Below are 15334 nucleotides of genomic sequence, written 5' to 3'. Positions count from 1 at the left end.
TTGTCGAACGCGCATAGAGCGCGCAACAAAGAAATCATAATACATTTTGTTCACTTCCCTGTAGTAAACTTTATCGCATTAACTTTGCTAAATACTTGTAATAACGAGTTGTAGTTTAATCCGATCCATTTTCGTTAATATCACTTATGTTTAATTACGTCAATTCATTCGATGTCAATCATTTAATTACCTTGTCGCTAAGTTAGTCATTGCAAAAAATTAGTAATAGATTAAGTTAATCTTAAATTATCAACCATAATTTTATGGATTTCAAATACTAATTTGATATTCTCCAATAAAAGAAGAACAAGCTTCCTAAAAACAACACAAAAACCGTATTTATTACAATGTCACTTATTTACTGTATCTGTCTTACTGTTAGTAAAAGTAAGGTTAGGTTAGCCCTATGGGAAAGAACAAAAAATGATACGAATGATTGTCCAAAAACAAATGCATTTATAATGCGTCAAGAATGTAAAATTGACTGGCAATCAAGCAGCAATCAGTAATCAAGCTGGGTAAGATCTGTCTTCTGATATTGCTTCAGATGCCGAGGACCGAGTCTAGTCCAGATAAACTCTAGTTGGTAAAAAGGAAATTCAAACATAACAAAAAAAATATTCATCAAATTTGGCAATATGTGATAGATCAAAAACCACATACGGGGAATAAAATTTAAGCCAAAACAAGAAATTTATATTCGCGTTATATTATAATATTGTTTTTATTCTAAAAATATGGATGATTGTTTTACTGTGTTCGGAGTATTGAATATGCAATTTTTTGTTTAAAATTTGATATGAAAGTTTGAATAAATTACGTACAGTTAATATGTTATCAATAAAGCTACACTGAACATTATTAATATCCAGTCCTGACGGTTTTATACTTTTACTATCGCATGAAACTACTTAATTTGGTAAAAAGAAACATCATTAAAATACTGTTTTTTTACTTTCACCGGGTATAATTACCCCACATTCGATAAATATTCCAAGATTATAAACCACACATCGTTTAAATTGATTATATAATGGCGGATGAGCTCATTGTTATTTGAAATTATCAGTTAGTAACACGTTTTTTTTCCTGTCAATTTTCAGGACGCATGGTCGAGCTCCACCACGGGATCCACCGGATCCCTTTACAGTTCGTCTACCCCCACCACCGGTTCGGTGTACGGCTCCCCGTCGCCCCAGAGCTCGCTGTTCGGATCCCCTAGTCAAGGTAGCAACTCGAACGTCCCCCCCGCGGCTCCCCGATCCGCATTTCTCACCAATTCGATTTGCGCAGGCCAGTTCATGACCTCCTTCGCACAGTTCCAAGAGAACAACCCGTTCGGTTCGAACCCGTGGGCTCCGAAACAGCCCTTCGTTAACCCGTTCAGGGAACAGACCAAGGGCGCCACTATCCTACAGCCCATTCTCGCCACTAACGGGGCCAGTAATGGATTCAGTAGCGGGTGGGGTAGCAATCCGTTTAAGGTACGTCTCCGACGTGATTCTTTCAGACGTTTGGTGGGTAACGAATGATTTTTTGTTACAGATGGGGACAGTATCATCGAACGCCAACAATCCCTTTTTATGAAGCAGGGTTCTTACGCCGTATTCCCCTAATCTTAATCTACCCATTCGGTAGAGCACTGTACACAATACAAAAAAACCTACATAATCCTGATTCTTATACCTTCTCCCTATCTCTCTCTCTCTATCTCTTATGTTTAGCTTTAAACCCGCCAGAACAAAGATGCTTCATGTATAAGGCCGCCTTCCTCCAGGCTCAAGACACAGTGGACCACTAACCGGGAGAAGGAGGGAAGAGACCGGCCCTTAGCTTATTTAAGATGTAACTTATTGGTTTTTTTTTGTTATATGTTGATGTATATTTATTTTTGTGGAGTGTTCCCTCTCTGATGATGTGGTCTTTAGTTAAGTTACAAGGATCAAGTCGCACTAGGTAAGGGTTAGGAGTTGAGAGAATGATGATTATATGCCATAATAGTAAAACAATTAATTTTAACCAAAGTTATTCAGTTTAAGTGTCTCCCTTTTTGTTCGCATCTTCTTCTTTAACGATGTTATCTACCGGTAGTGATTGTGTATATTTAATTAATCGATTACTAATTAAGAATCTCGGATCCTTGTAACGTTAGTTAAGGTTTTTTACGCGGTTTTATTTCTTCGTCGTGTCGCTCGAAGGCCCTCTCTAGAGTTTGTAGGAGTAAGACGAGGATGATTTAATTCGTAAGGTTTACATGAATCTGTCGTTCACGCGCGCTTTCGCGCTGTTTGTCGTGCACTTCCTCACTGTTTTAGAAGTGGTGGATCCAAGAATTGTATATATTTACATTGAAACTAATTTGTAGGCCATAGAGGCAAGTATCGGATATAAAAAATGTATTTTGGATTACTCATTACATTAAAAATATATATATACACTTAACGAAGACTATATTATAATCAGCTTATCGGAAATTGTGGCCTTTTTTCGTCGCTTGTACAAGCTACCAGAAACCAAAACCTTGAACCGATGTCCTCGGGACCGATCTCCTGGTGACCGCGGAGCGTGCTTCCTTCTCGCATACATGGATAACGCAGAAATAAGTACCCTCCGTGCCAGGTCGGTGCCATCGCGACATCAACAGGGATATTATTCAAATTGTACTGTGATAAAATCCAACATTTAATCCCAGGGTGGAAATGATCCTCGTTCATTTGCCGACAATAAAGTCGAATATTGCTCGAAAATGGCCTGAAAACCCACTTTGATGGTGATGATCACGATGACTGGTACGAAACTTTTACCGTCCCGGGTGCTCTGTCTGTTTTATCGCGATCTTAAACTGAATGGAAATGGAGAAACAACCAGACTTGATATAAATGTACTGTCTATTTGTATATATATTATATGATTAATATATTTAAATTTAACACACGATGGTTTTGTTTGATTTATGTTTGCACCCACTTGATTTCCGCCTTTACCAGAAGAAAAGTTATTTTTTTCAATCAGGTTGTCCAGCTAGTACCAAGTGGTATTTTGCTGATATTGTTTTATCCTTGTCTTTAGTTTAGGACAATTTGGAGCTCAGAGACGTACCTGTACCACACGTGTGCTCTGCAGATGCCGTGCTGAATTTGGGATGACTACTCTAACCTACGGTCGAATTGGAGACCAAAGTATGTGACTTTCTAGAGCCAGAGTACATAAGGAAAGCGAACGAAACTGCTTCTTAAAGCTTTTTGTTAAATCCCAGATCAATCTCCTCAATCTTTCCAATTTTGTTATTGTTATTCAGATTTTATTTATATATATGAAAAAATAATCGCCTTTTTGCAATAAACTATCAATCATATCATTAGTTTTAACAAAGAAGAGGTACAATTGTTCGAAAAATGAGTGGATATAATACATATTTTAAAAATTATCACTTATAATTCAATTTAACATAGGTTTTCTTTTTTTTTTCTACCCAAAATATATATTTTGAATGTTTTTTTTCTTTGTTCTTTACTAAAAAGTGTTTTTGAAATGAAAATTTTACATTTTTCTTGTTTTTTGTATTTTTTTTTTGTTGTCATTCCTATTCAAACAACTACAGGTTAATGAAAACTATGAGGATTATTATCCCATATGTTAAAAATTATAGATTCTAAAGTAATTTAATATGGATTTTCGTGTCTTTTGCCTCAAAATACATTTTTTCTTATTAATTACGTTATTACAGTATTAGGTTTATCTTCTTACGAGATGTGAAACATGTTGACACTTTTTCCATATAAAAAATTTTGGCAAAGAAACATTGCATTTCCAAAAATGAGAACGGTTTGGCAAGTTTTACGTTATTCGCCATATATTCCAGATATATGCTCCATGCGACTATTCATTGTCATGTTTCAATCTAATTTAGCAAATTCTGAAGTCAAACCTTTCATAATTTATTTGCTCTAAAATCTTGGGTGGCTGATCCTTAACAATTGGTTGTGAAATGTCGTTACTTGACAAAAGGTGAAAACAACAACCGGCAGTTAAAGAAAGAATGCTGTGAGTGGATTTGTTCCATATATTTGTATCTACAAATTTAAGAAAGTGGTTGATAGATTGGTGCGATGTTATACATTTTAAAGAGAGCTATTTTTATATACCTTTTATTTCAAGGTTCTAACAAAAACGGAAAGTTCTTTTGGAATGTTAGACCATTTGAAAACACAAAACCATTAGAAACGATTCCATATTCTCAACACCCTCGAAAGGTAAGTACTTAAAAAGATTGGGAGGATTAAAATAAATTCACTCGCATCAAACAGAAAATACCTGTCAAAGGGCTATATAGCCCTTTGCTATATACATACGATGTTTCTAATTTGTTTTCAAATTTGTCAAATTATAAACTGATTAATTATCTGATTTTCAATGAATAAAAGTGAGTTTTTTTTATTCCCATTATAATTAATTATAAGATTGGGTCATAGCAAAGTGTGATAGAGTTTAAGCTGGTCAGGCTTTTTTATCGATATACTTTTTATTACAAACTTCAAAGGGAATTTCTAATCTGAATGTTTTAAGTTGAATTATAAATTGTCGTACTTACGTTGTCATGGTAACCGTTACCCAAGAAATTCATCACGATTCAAATTTATTATCTTGGTAAAATCTTGATTTTTCTACGTATATAAATTTATACTTCGATTTTAAAAGTACACAATTCTTATGTTATGGTCTAAATTCAAATTGTACATTGTAATTAAAATAGACAAAGACAGTCTTGATTAAAATTCGCATCTCAATGGAAAAGGAACTTGCAGTTGAGTCTTGATTGAAAATTGGTAATAATCAAATTATAGCTGACAAATGGCAATATATTGTTTCCCTAGCTATTTTTATTAATTTGTTTTTAAATATTAAAATGTGAAATTGTAGTAAGTATATCATTCGATTTTGGAAAAACAAAAGTGAGTCAGTTTCTGACATTATTTTTTCCTATGATTCTTTTATCTATTCAATATATAAGTATAATAGAACTATAAATAAAAGTACACTTCATACATACTAGAACGTAAATATATTAAAATGTACATAGAAAATCAATAAAACAACTGTTCATTCATCATAAATACTGGACCACTTTGTCTTCTAGATTTGGTGATGATTCGTAATTGGTTTGGTGTTGGGTCTTCATGTGCGTTGACAGAGGGCCGGTTTGTGAGAAGCTCTTATGGCATATCTGGCAAGAATAGGGCTTCTCTCCAGTATGAATTCTCATGTGAACTTTCAAAGTGTTGGACTGGTAGAAACCCTTGTTGCAAAATGAACACACAAAATCCCTCTCACCTAAAAAATCAATAAATAGTTCGCTTCAATCTTAAGAGAAAGAAATTACCTTTGTGGATTTTGAGGTGGATCTTCAAGTCTTCTCCTCTGCTAAATTTTTTTGGACATAAATTACAGCCATATGGTTTCTCACCTGTGTGGATTCGAACGTGCTTCTTTAATTGGGAGGAACTAACACAGCCCCTGTTACAGTACGGACAGATATATGGTTTCTCACCACTGAGGACAAAGAGTATGTTGAGACTCGCTGATTTCTGGTTATATCTCAACGTACCTGTGGGTCCTTTTGTGAACATTCAACCTGGAATGATCTGGAAATGCTTTTCCGCAGGTATTACAAGTATATGGTTTCTCCCCAGTATGAGTCCTGATATGAATGGTTAAATTACTTTGTGATGTAAAAGCTTTATCACAGAAATTGCAAACAAAGTCTCTTTCTCCTGTGTGAGTCTTCATGTGCATATGTAAAGACCCAGATCCACATAATCTAATAGACACAAATATTAAAAAACAATTAAAAGATACTGATTGTTCTTACTTTTTTCCACATTCTGTACATTCATGAGTTTTAACACCGCTATGGGTTTTATTGTGGGCCATCAGGCTAGTGTATCTAGCAAATGCTTTACCACAGACAAGACAGAGGAAATCTTTTACATTAGCATGTGCTCTGGTGTGCTCTACTAATCTAAAAACATTAAATTATCATTCAGCATAGGAGAGATACATGATTATTAAATTATACCTAAATGACTGGGCAAAAGCCTTTCCACAAGTCTTACACTGAAATGGTTTCTCTCCAGTGTGAGTCCGTAAATGCCTTTTCAAATCATCCGACCTACAATAGGAAAATTACCAAAACACTATAGGTACATAGACATGATGTATCCTATATCAACCTTCCAAATCCTTTACCACATTCATTGCACATATGGCGCTTGGTTCCTTCCTGATGTACGGTTGACATATGTCGTGATAATGTACTTGCACTTGAAAATTTCTGATTACATTTTTTACATACATGAATTATGGGTAATGGTGCATGGGTTTTTTGATGCTTCTAAATAATGAAAACTACAATATATCTCACCTTTAACTATCTATACTACCTTACTTTTAGGTCCTTTTCTGTAGTAAAACATGCAAAACAGTCAATGTTTTCACAAGCAAATAAAGGTTGCTCAGTCTCATCTTCATCAGTCATAGTATCATCTGCTACTCTTAAATCACCTTTTCCTTTGACATTATCACTCTTTGATTCTAAATTACTACCAATTTTGGGTATACCGCTTAAAGGACTTGTGTCTTGCCTTACGGGACTATCAAAACTATCACAAAGTTCATGTATTGTCATGGATGGACTCAGAGTTTGTCCTATCAGAGAATCTACTGGTTTTAATTCAACTAGGTTGGACTGAAGCAAACCCCTTAAGGCATAGTCAGCCTTAAAGCAGCTCTGCCTGAAGGAAAACGAAGCCACAATTCGATCCGCACATCTATAGCATACTTGTCCAGGTAAATCATCATTTTCCGAAATCTAAAAACATAAAATTAATTAGCGTTCTTATGTTATAACAACAGATAAAAGACAACCTCCAATGTAGTACAGATTCTTAGCATTTCACTCAACTTCATAGAATCATCTCTGACAGTTTCGAATGAAGAGAGAGGTTTAAATCCGGGGGTTTCGCTGAGGCATGTTCGGCAGATTTTTTCAAAATTAATCATTTCACAGCTCATTATTTCGCAGGCTTTTGTTGTTGTTTTCTTGTTTAGGTTATCTTTTAGTGTTACTTATATTTTCATTAAATGTCACTGCCTTCTAATGAACTGTATGTTCAGTTGCATACACATTCTACGGTACAGTGAATTTTAATTTTAATGCACAATGTTCTATGACACGTCAAGAGATGTCAACATTAGGTGGTTTCACTTTAAAAAAATCGTTCTATAAACTGTTGGAACGCTTTAATGAAGAATCTGGTCGTTTTTTTCGTTCGGTGTCAATACGAAATCTCATTTGTCTCGCGAAACAATCTGGTTTCGATGATTTTACGACTTCCTTCATTCTAGTCCGAAATAGTTGGTAACTATTGTCTGCCAGAGGTCGGCACATAGAAGACAAAGGGAACAAGAAAGAGAATGCAATTAAGATGTCTGCTATCGATAGAAATAGGTTTGGGTATTTTAAAAAATCGGAAAAATTGAGATTCAGTGAATTCTTTTTTGGGATTACTAGAGACAACAAATAGAGCGCGCAGGGTCGGATTTTCGTTATTTGCAAATCGTCGTTAATTCTAATCTATATAGTTTATTATGAACCTCCTTTAATATGAATAAAATCAAAGTTGTTAATGTCATAATATGTGTGTAGTGTAGTATATTATTATGGATTATTATAGTTTATATTTAAAACCATTAACAGGTATTTTATAAAATGAAACTCGTGCTAATCTCGTTTATAGTTAAATATATTTTTTGTTTAATAGATTCAGATTATAACATTTGCGTTCTGAACATTATTTTTGGCATATTTGCGCTCTTGCGCGACTTTTCTGTGCAATTCTTGCTGATATTAAAAAATAGGCTGATTACATATACCTTAGTATGCAAACGATACTAGTAAAGATTGTTTTTGAAGATGCAATAGTGGCTAGAAAATTTTTTGAGTATTGTTGATAAAATCTATGAAGTCCTCTGTAAGTGGGGTTTACTATATCCATGCTGATTGAACATAAAATATAACAAAATGACTTCAATAAACATGTTTACATTATAATAAACCTAATAGGTATATTATTCTAAAAAAGCAGTCTGTATATATATATACTTAAAAATATTTGTATTACATTAAAAATTATATTCTTAAAATAAAAAAAAATACTGGTGACAGAAATTTACATAGAAATTTAACTTCCGTAGGTTTGTGCCCACAAAACTTAAAAAATAGTTAACAGATTTTCTTGAAATTTGTTCAAAACGTTGAATATTAACAGAACAGAGTTTTTATATGCTCCTTTATTTTATAGTTTCAACAAAATCGAGTAATTTTAAATGTTATTAAATCTGTTTTTTCGGTTCATTCAATTTATCGGTTTAGCTAGTTTTAATGTGTTTTTAAGAAGTGATAACGATGTTGTCAGAGTCAGTTTGATTAATTTCCTATTATTTTAGGACACTTATGTTACTTTTGACGTTTTGATAATTATTTAAATTAAGCTAACACAATATTTGGGTGGTGTTAGTTCTTGTCGCTGTTAATTCTTTGCGAACGCGTCTGCTGGCCTCGTATTTCGAAGTGAGTTTTACAGACGACGACAAGTGTCAGATGAGCGAGCCGGCCAAACGTATTTTTCCGTTAGTTTTCCCAGACTAATCGCATTCCGTGCCACAAACAGAAAATCTCTTTTTCCAGCTAAACGAAAAAGACCGGCCGGTCGGCTATTTTCGACCGTCTCGCGATAATTAATTCGGCAATTTCGCACCGAAATAGCGGCACTGACCTGACTCGTCGCGAGCTTCGTTGCGCTTTTTGCAACGAAAACGGGAAATCGGTACAAAAGGCTCTTTGAGTGTCGCCTTTTCCACCGTTTTCGGAACGCACCATTGTGTTTTCCAGACGTGCAGGACCGTAGTCGACGTTTTCCGTGTCATACGAAACGATGGTGAGAATAGTGGGCGTGTTTAGTAAGGTTTATGGTAAATTGGTGAAGGTAGATGGCGAATGCGCTTCTATTGAAACTAATTTTTTTCAAGGACGACTTAATTTATTTTAAAGGATTTTTAACCGTTAAATTGTAATTATATCATAAATTAATGGGGTTTTTCTATTATTTCTATTCGTTTATATCTATTTTATTATTTATTTCATTATTTATATCTATTATTCGATTTTCATCCTTAGATACATTTGTTGTATATCGTTGTTGAAACATTACAATTATTAGGGGTGTGATTTACGAACAAGTAATATGGGAGAAGAAAACGCTATCTACTGATATTTTATGAACTAATGAGAAATTGGCGAAGGTACATGGCGAAGGCGCCAATTTCTATTGCAAACGCATTTTCGGCCAATTGAAACAATTTAATTAGTTTTTCAACATATGCTATACGATGTTTCTGCTAATTTGGGACGGTGGATCATCGGAACATAATAGGTTTCGTCACCGTTGTCGTATTGCATACTTTTTCAACTGTCCCATTGTGATCACAAGTTCATAGAGCGGTTTTGCAATGAATATATTAAGCGATTGACGACGCAGTTTTGTTAGCAGTCTCGGTCGGCGAATATTAACGCACCATGATGTTTAAAAGCCATTGTCTGTCGATTTTTTATTCAATTAATCGATATTGGCGCTTTATTAGAACGAAACGTGGTTACTTCTTTGTAAAGCGTTCGATTCCGAATGGTATATAACGTTTAATTTTGTTATTAAGATGAATATAATCTTCGTTATTTTTTAGAATATTATTAATTGCATAAATTAATGTATTTGGTTTATGATTACATTTTTTTTTGTCGCTGAAAAGAAAATTTAAGCCTGTAGCAGATATATAATATAAAAATCTGACATCAAGGTAGTTTTAAAGGTTCAGAATCATGACTGTGAACGCAAGAAGAAATACCAAATTCTCTTGCATATCAGCAGAACATATCTTTACCAAATTAGCGCCAAATAAACAAGAATGAAACGAACGAAACCATGTACAACCAAATTATAAAATCACGTCCGTATAAAAATGACTTGAAAAATGAAAATAAAACAAAGAAAAACTACGATGAAGTGATAGACAGTGAAGGTGGAGAGGAATTTCATTCAGATACTGAGCCAGATGCCATAATATGCCTACTCTCTAGGCTAACTCCCTAGATGCATAATGTATATTCTGTCTGCAACCTTTTCCAGAAAACATCAAAGATGAATTCTCACCGAACTGTAACAAAGTTGATTTGAAACAGTCGACTGTGAGAATGACCCAATCAAGTCGTCGAAGAAATTTGACCCAAATATGGCGCTTGAAATTCATCGAGTTTTTTCTTAAATTAATTTTGAACAGTCATAATTGCAAAACGTGTGACATTTTCGGTAGGCGTTAGTTCTCATTGTCGAAGCTATTTTATGAATGTTACCTTCTTTCGTAGAGAGTGCCGTGGATATGTATTTTTTCATTTGTTTCGTTCACTTGATTCTTAACATATTTATATTGTAATTTACGTTGGAGTGATATACAGACATTCTTAGAACTAACCTATATCTATGATATTTAAAATAACGCAATAGACATAACGGCGAGAAGAAGGACACCGTTTCTGGCTACTATACATCATCCAAATGACGTACAGTCGATGAGAGTGAGGTCGAGAGACTGTGGCAAGTAATTACCGGTTTTTTAAATAGATGTCGATAGGCTGAAATATGCAATGTTATGATTTGACATATATGCCTTTTTATTCTGCTGACATATAATACATAAAGAAATGAACGATAAAAAATATTGCTCTGCTGCATTTCTTGATATTTCTCAGGCCTTTGACAAGGTGTGGCACACTGGACTGCACGTTAAATTGAAAAAGCTTTTTCCCCATACGCACTATCAACTGCTGAAATCGTACCTCACAGACAGACATCTTATTGTCAGGGTGACGAATAAACTGACCTACACCCAATATATTCGAGTGTTCCGCAGGACAGTGTTTTTGGTCCATTGTTATGTCTATTACATACAGCTGACCTACCGACCCCTCGAAACACTACTGTCGCAATATATGCTGACGATACAGCGGTTTTATCATTACACGAGGATCCAATATCAGCCACAAGAAACTTCCAACTTCATCTTAACAATGTCCAATTGTGGTTGAAAACGTGGCGTATCAAAGCAAATGAGACAAAATCTAACCATGTGACATTCACCCTTTGTAGAAGAACATGTCCCGCAGTAAAATTGAATAATCACGAACTTCCGCAAGCAGACAACGTCAAATATCTGGGGATGTATTTCGATCGACGTTTGACATGGAAAAAACAACCAAATATACTGGCTGACAGGGCGTAAATCTTTAGATAACAAGGTTTTGTTGTATAAGTCGATACTTAGGCCCATTTGGATCTATGGTATTGAACTATGGGATACTACTAACAAATCTAACACAGATATCATTCAGAGGTTCCAGAATAAAGTGTTGCGAGTCATACTCTGAAAGACTATTGGTGAATATTTTATATTTTGCGAAAGTAACACCGTCATATATTTGTATCTCTTTGAAAACCTAATCCAAACTAAAAACCAACTAGCAGAAGCGTTAAATGTGGCTGAAGAAATGGTTAGCAACCTATTATGAGGAAAAATCCAAAAGATGGGGAGAGGTGTGCCACATCAATTGAATGATAGGCAGATGGAAAATCGAATAATCATCTGTGAAATGGTGTCTTAAAGGTTTGATCGGAAGTAATATCTGCATCGAATAGTGACGGGCGATGAAAAGTGGATTTATTTTGAAAATTCTAAGAACTAAAACACATGGTTATAACCTGGCGAAGCTTGCCGATCGTCTTCAAGACCAAATTGTGTTGGTCTCAAGACAATGCTCTGTGTGTAGTGGGACCAGAATGGCGTGGTGTATTACGAACTGTTGAAAGAGTTAGTAGTGATCGCTACCGACAACAAATGATCACTTTTAACCATGCATTGATCGAAAAACGTCCAGGATGGGACGGAAGACACGGTAAAGTGATTTTACAGTTTTATAAAGTAAAACCGGCCAAGGAAGCGTTGAAAGCATTGGATGGGACATATTACCGCATCCGCCGTATTCTCCAGGCCTTGCCTCGTTCGACCATACACTTTTCGCATCAATGGGACACGCGCTTGCAGAACAGCACTTCGTCAATATTGAAGAAGTCAGAGAATAGCACGATGAATGGTTTTACTCAACGTATAAACAGTTTTTTGTTGGATAGCATCCACAATAGCCTGATAATTAAATGACCAATAGTTTGGAGCAATCCTTTTTCAATTTTCTTGAAAATCATGAAGTTTTTTTCGAAAAAAGCGGTAACGACTCTCCGGTACAGCTGGTATTTTCTATTATTGAGCTCGTTGAAGGTTCAACCGATATGTTAGGTGGCAAATTTATGGAAGAACAAGTGTTTATGCAACCACGGGTCATAATAAACCAGATATTACGCCTCTCTTGGTCAAAAATGCAATAAATCTGTAACTATATATGGTTATTACACATCGTAATACTCTTTCTCGCCTTCACGGCTCTACTATTACAATTACGCCCGGTACATGATTGTTTTCACAATTCTCGACAGCCGACCATCAATCTTCGATATCGAGCGAAATCATGCCACATTTTTCGTCTTGAGATTGTTCTTGGACATTTTTAGTTTCACCATCGAGCTTTAAACTGGATTTATACTTATTTATACTTATTCTGTATCTTTGATAACATTTCTTTTATATATATTATACATATATATATATATATATATATATATATATATATATATATATATATATATATATATATACCACCACTCGATTCAGCGTAAAATTCTTTATAACCCTAGTAATTTATATTGACCTGACATTGTTTTAACAGAAATGGGAACAAAAACATTGAAAATTGCAAAAAATCGCAGAATTTCCGACCATTTGCTTGGAAAATCTGCGATATTTTTTAATATCTCGGATAAAGATTAAACTCTCAGAATATATGTATTCTGGGGTGAGAAAAACGAAAATCCATGTTAAATTGCTTTAGAACTGACCGTTTCAAAGATATGTAAGAAAAACCGAGATCCATCTGCTATTTTATCATATATCTTAGAAACTAAACATTGTGCACAATTTATTATATCACCATTCGATTCAGCGTAAAATTCTTTATAAACCTGGTAATTTATAATAACCTGAGATTACTTGATCAGAAATGGGAACAAAAACATTGAAAATGGCAAAAAATCGCAAAATTTCCGACCATTTGCTTGGAAAATCTGCGATATTTTTTAATATCTCGGATAAAGATTAAACTCTCAGAATATATGTATTCTGGGGTGAGAAAAACGAAAATCCATGTTAAATTGCTTTAGAACTGACCGTTTCAAAGATATGTAAGAAAAACCGAGATCCATCTTCTATTTTATCATATATCTTAGAAACTAAACATTGTGCACAATTTATTATATCACCATTCGATTCAGCGTAAAATTCTTTATAAACCTGGTAATTTATATTAACCTGAGATTACTTGATCAGAAATGGAAACAAAAACATTGAAAATGGCAAAAAATCGCAAAATTTCCGACCATTTGCTTGGAAAAACTGCGATATTTTTTAATATCTCGGATAAAGATTAAACTCTCAGAATATATGTATTCTGGGGTGAGAAAAACGGAAATCCATGTTAAATTGCTTTAGAACTGACCGTTTCAAAGATATGTAAGAAAAACCGAGATCCATCTGCTATTTTATCATATATCTTAGAAACTAAACATTGTGCACAATTTATTATATCACCATTCGATTCAGCGTAAAATTCTTTATAAGCCTGGTAATTTATATTAACCTGTGATTACTTGATCAGAAATGGGAACAAAAACATTGAAAATGGCAAAAAATCGCAAAATTTCCGACCATTTGCTAGGAAAATCTGCGATATTTTTTAATATCTCGGATAAAGATTAAACTCTCAGAATATATGTATTCTGGTGTGAGAAAAACGAAAATCCATGTTAAATTGCTTTAGAACTGACCGTTTCAAAGTTATGTAAGAAAAACCGAGATCCATCTGCTATTTTATCATATATCTTAGAAACTAAACATTGTGCACAATTTATTATATCACCATTCGATTCAGCGTAAAATTCTTTATAAACCCGGTAATTTATATTAACCTGAGATTACTTGATCAGAAATGGGAACAAAAACATTGAAAATGGCAAAAAATCGCAAAATTTCCGACCATTTGCTTGGAAAATCTGGAGATCTTGGAGATATTTTTTAATATCTCGGATAAAGATTAAACTCTCAGAATATATGTATTCTGGGGTGAGAAAAACGAAAATCCATGTTAAATTGCTTTAGAACTGACCGTTTCAAAGATATGTAAGAAAAACCGAGATCCATCTTCTATTTTATCATATATCTTAGAAACTAAACATTGTGCACAATTTATTATATCACCATTCGATTCAGCGTAAAATTCTTTATAAACCCGGTAATTTATATTAACCTGAGATTACTTGATCAGAAATGGAAACAAAAACATTGAAAATGGCAAAAAATCGCAAAATTTCCGACCATTTGCTTGGAAAATCTGCGATATTTTTTAATATCTCGGATAAAGATTAAACTCTCAGAATATATGTATTCTGTGGTAAGAAAAACGAAAATCCATGTTAAATTGCTTTAGAACTGACCGTTTCAAAGATATGTAAGAAAAACCGAGATCCATCTGCTATTTTATCATATATCTTAGAAACTAAACATTGTGCACAATTTATTATATCACCATTCGATTCAGCGTAAAATTCTTTATAAACCTTTTAATTTATATTAACCTGAGATTACTTGATCAGAAATGGAAACAAAAACATTGAAAATGGCAAAAAATCGCAAAATTTCCGACCATTTGCTTGGAAAATCTGCGATATTTTTTAATATCTCGGATAAAGATTAAACTCTCAGAATATATGTATTCTGTGGTGAGAAAAACGAAAATCCATGTTAAATTGCTTTAGAACTGACCGTTTCAAAGAAATGTAAGAAAAACCGAGATCCATCTGCTATTTTATCATATATCTTAGAAACTAAACATTGTGCACAATTTATTATATCACCATTCGATTCAGCGTAAAATTCTTTATAAACCTTTTAATTTATATTAACCTGTGATTACTTGATCAGAAATGGGAACAAAAACATTGAAAATGGCAAAAAATCGCAAAATTTCCGACCATTTGCTTGGAAAATCTGCGATATTTTTTAA

General features: G+C 34.0%; 2 protein-coding genes across 15 annotated transcripts in view; one reads left to right on the top strand and one right to left on the bottom strand.

Annotated features, from left to right (window-relative positions):
* Positions 1 to 2937, top strand: part of drongo (Arf GTPase activating protein drongo) — a 35992-nt gene extending 33055 nt beyond the window's left edge. For 8 of the 14 annotated variants that reach the window (XM_076413883.1, XM_076413878.1, XM_076413882.1 and 5 more), the window contains 2 exons: positions 1104 to 1484; positions 1546 to 2937. In XM_076413883.1, coding sequence (XP_076269998.1) covers positions 1104 to 1484; positions 1546 to 1587 — 423 coding nt within the window. In that variant the 3' untranslated portion in view covers positions 1588 to 2937. The remainder of the gene's footprint in view (positions 1 to 1103; positions 1485 to 1545) is intronic. The other 6 variants (XM_076413885.1, XM_076413880.1, XM_076413884.1 and 3 more) reach the window with 1 other exon arrangement.
* Positions 2938 to 5043: 2106 nt separating this feature from the next.
* On the bottom strand, positions 5044 to 7140 carry LOC143203223 (uncharacterized). Its single transcript, XM_076415368.1, has 8 exons — positions 6925 to 7140; positions 6446 to 6868; positions 6231 to 6391; positions 6077 to 6169; positions 5870 to 6019; positions 5606 to 5818; positions 5381 to 5550; positions 5044 to 5331 (listed from the first exon to the last, which is right to left on the bottom strand). Exons 1-8 carry the CDS (start codon positions 7069 to 7071, stop codon positions 5108 to 5110), a joined length of 1581 nt encoding a protein of 526 aa, XP_076271483.1. The 5' UTR covers positions 7072 to 7140; the 3' UTR covers positions 5044 to 5107.
* Between the last annotated feature and the right edge of the window lie 8194 nt (positions 7141 to 15334).

The sequence above is a fragment of the Rhynchophorus ferrugineus genome, unplaced genomic scaffold (assembly GCF_030347505.1).
Source record: "Rhynchophorus ferrugineus isolate W39M unplaced genomic scaffold, kcgeb_rfMv2 rfM9, whole genome shotgun sequence".
NCBI classification, from domain to species: Eukaryota; Metazoa; Arthropoda; class Insecta; order Coleoptera; family Curculionidae; genus Rhynchophorus; species Rhynchophorus ferrugineus.
This window is presented reverse-complemented; position numbering and strand designations above follow the sequence as displayed.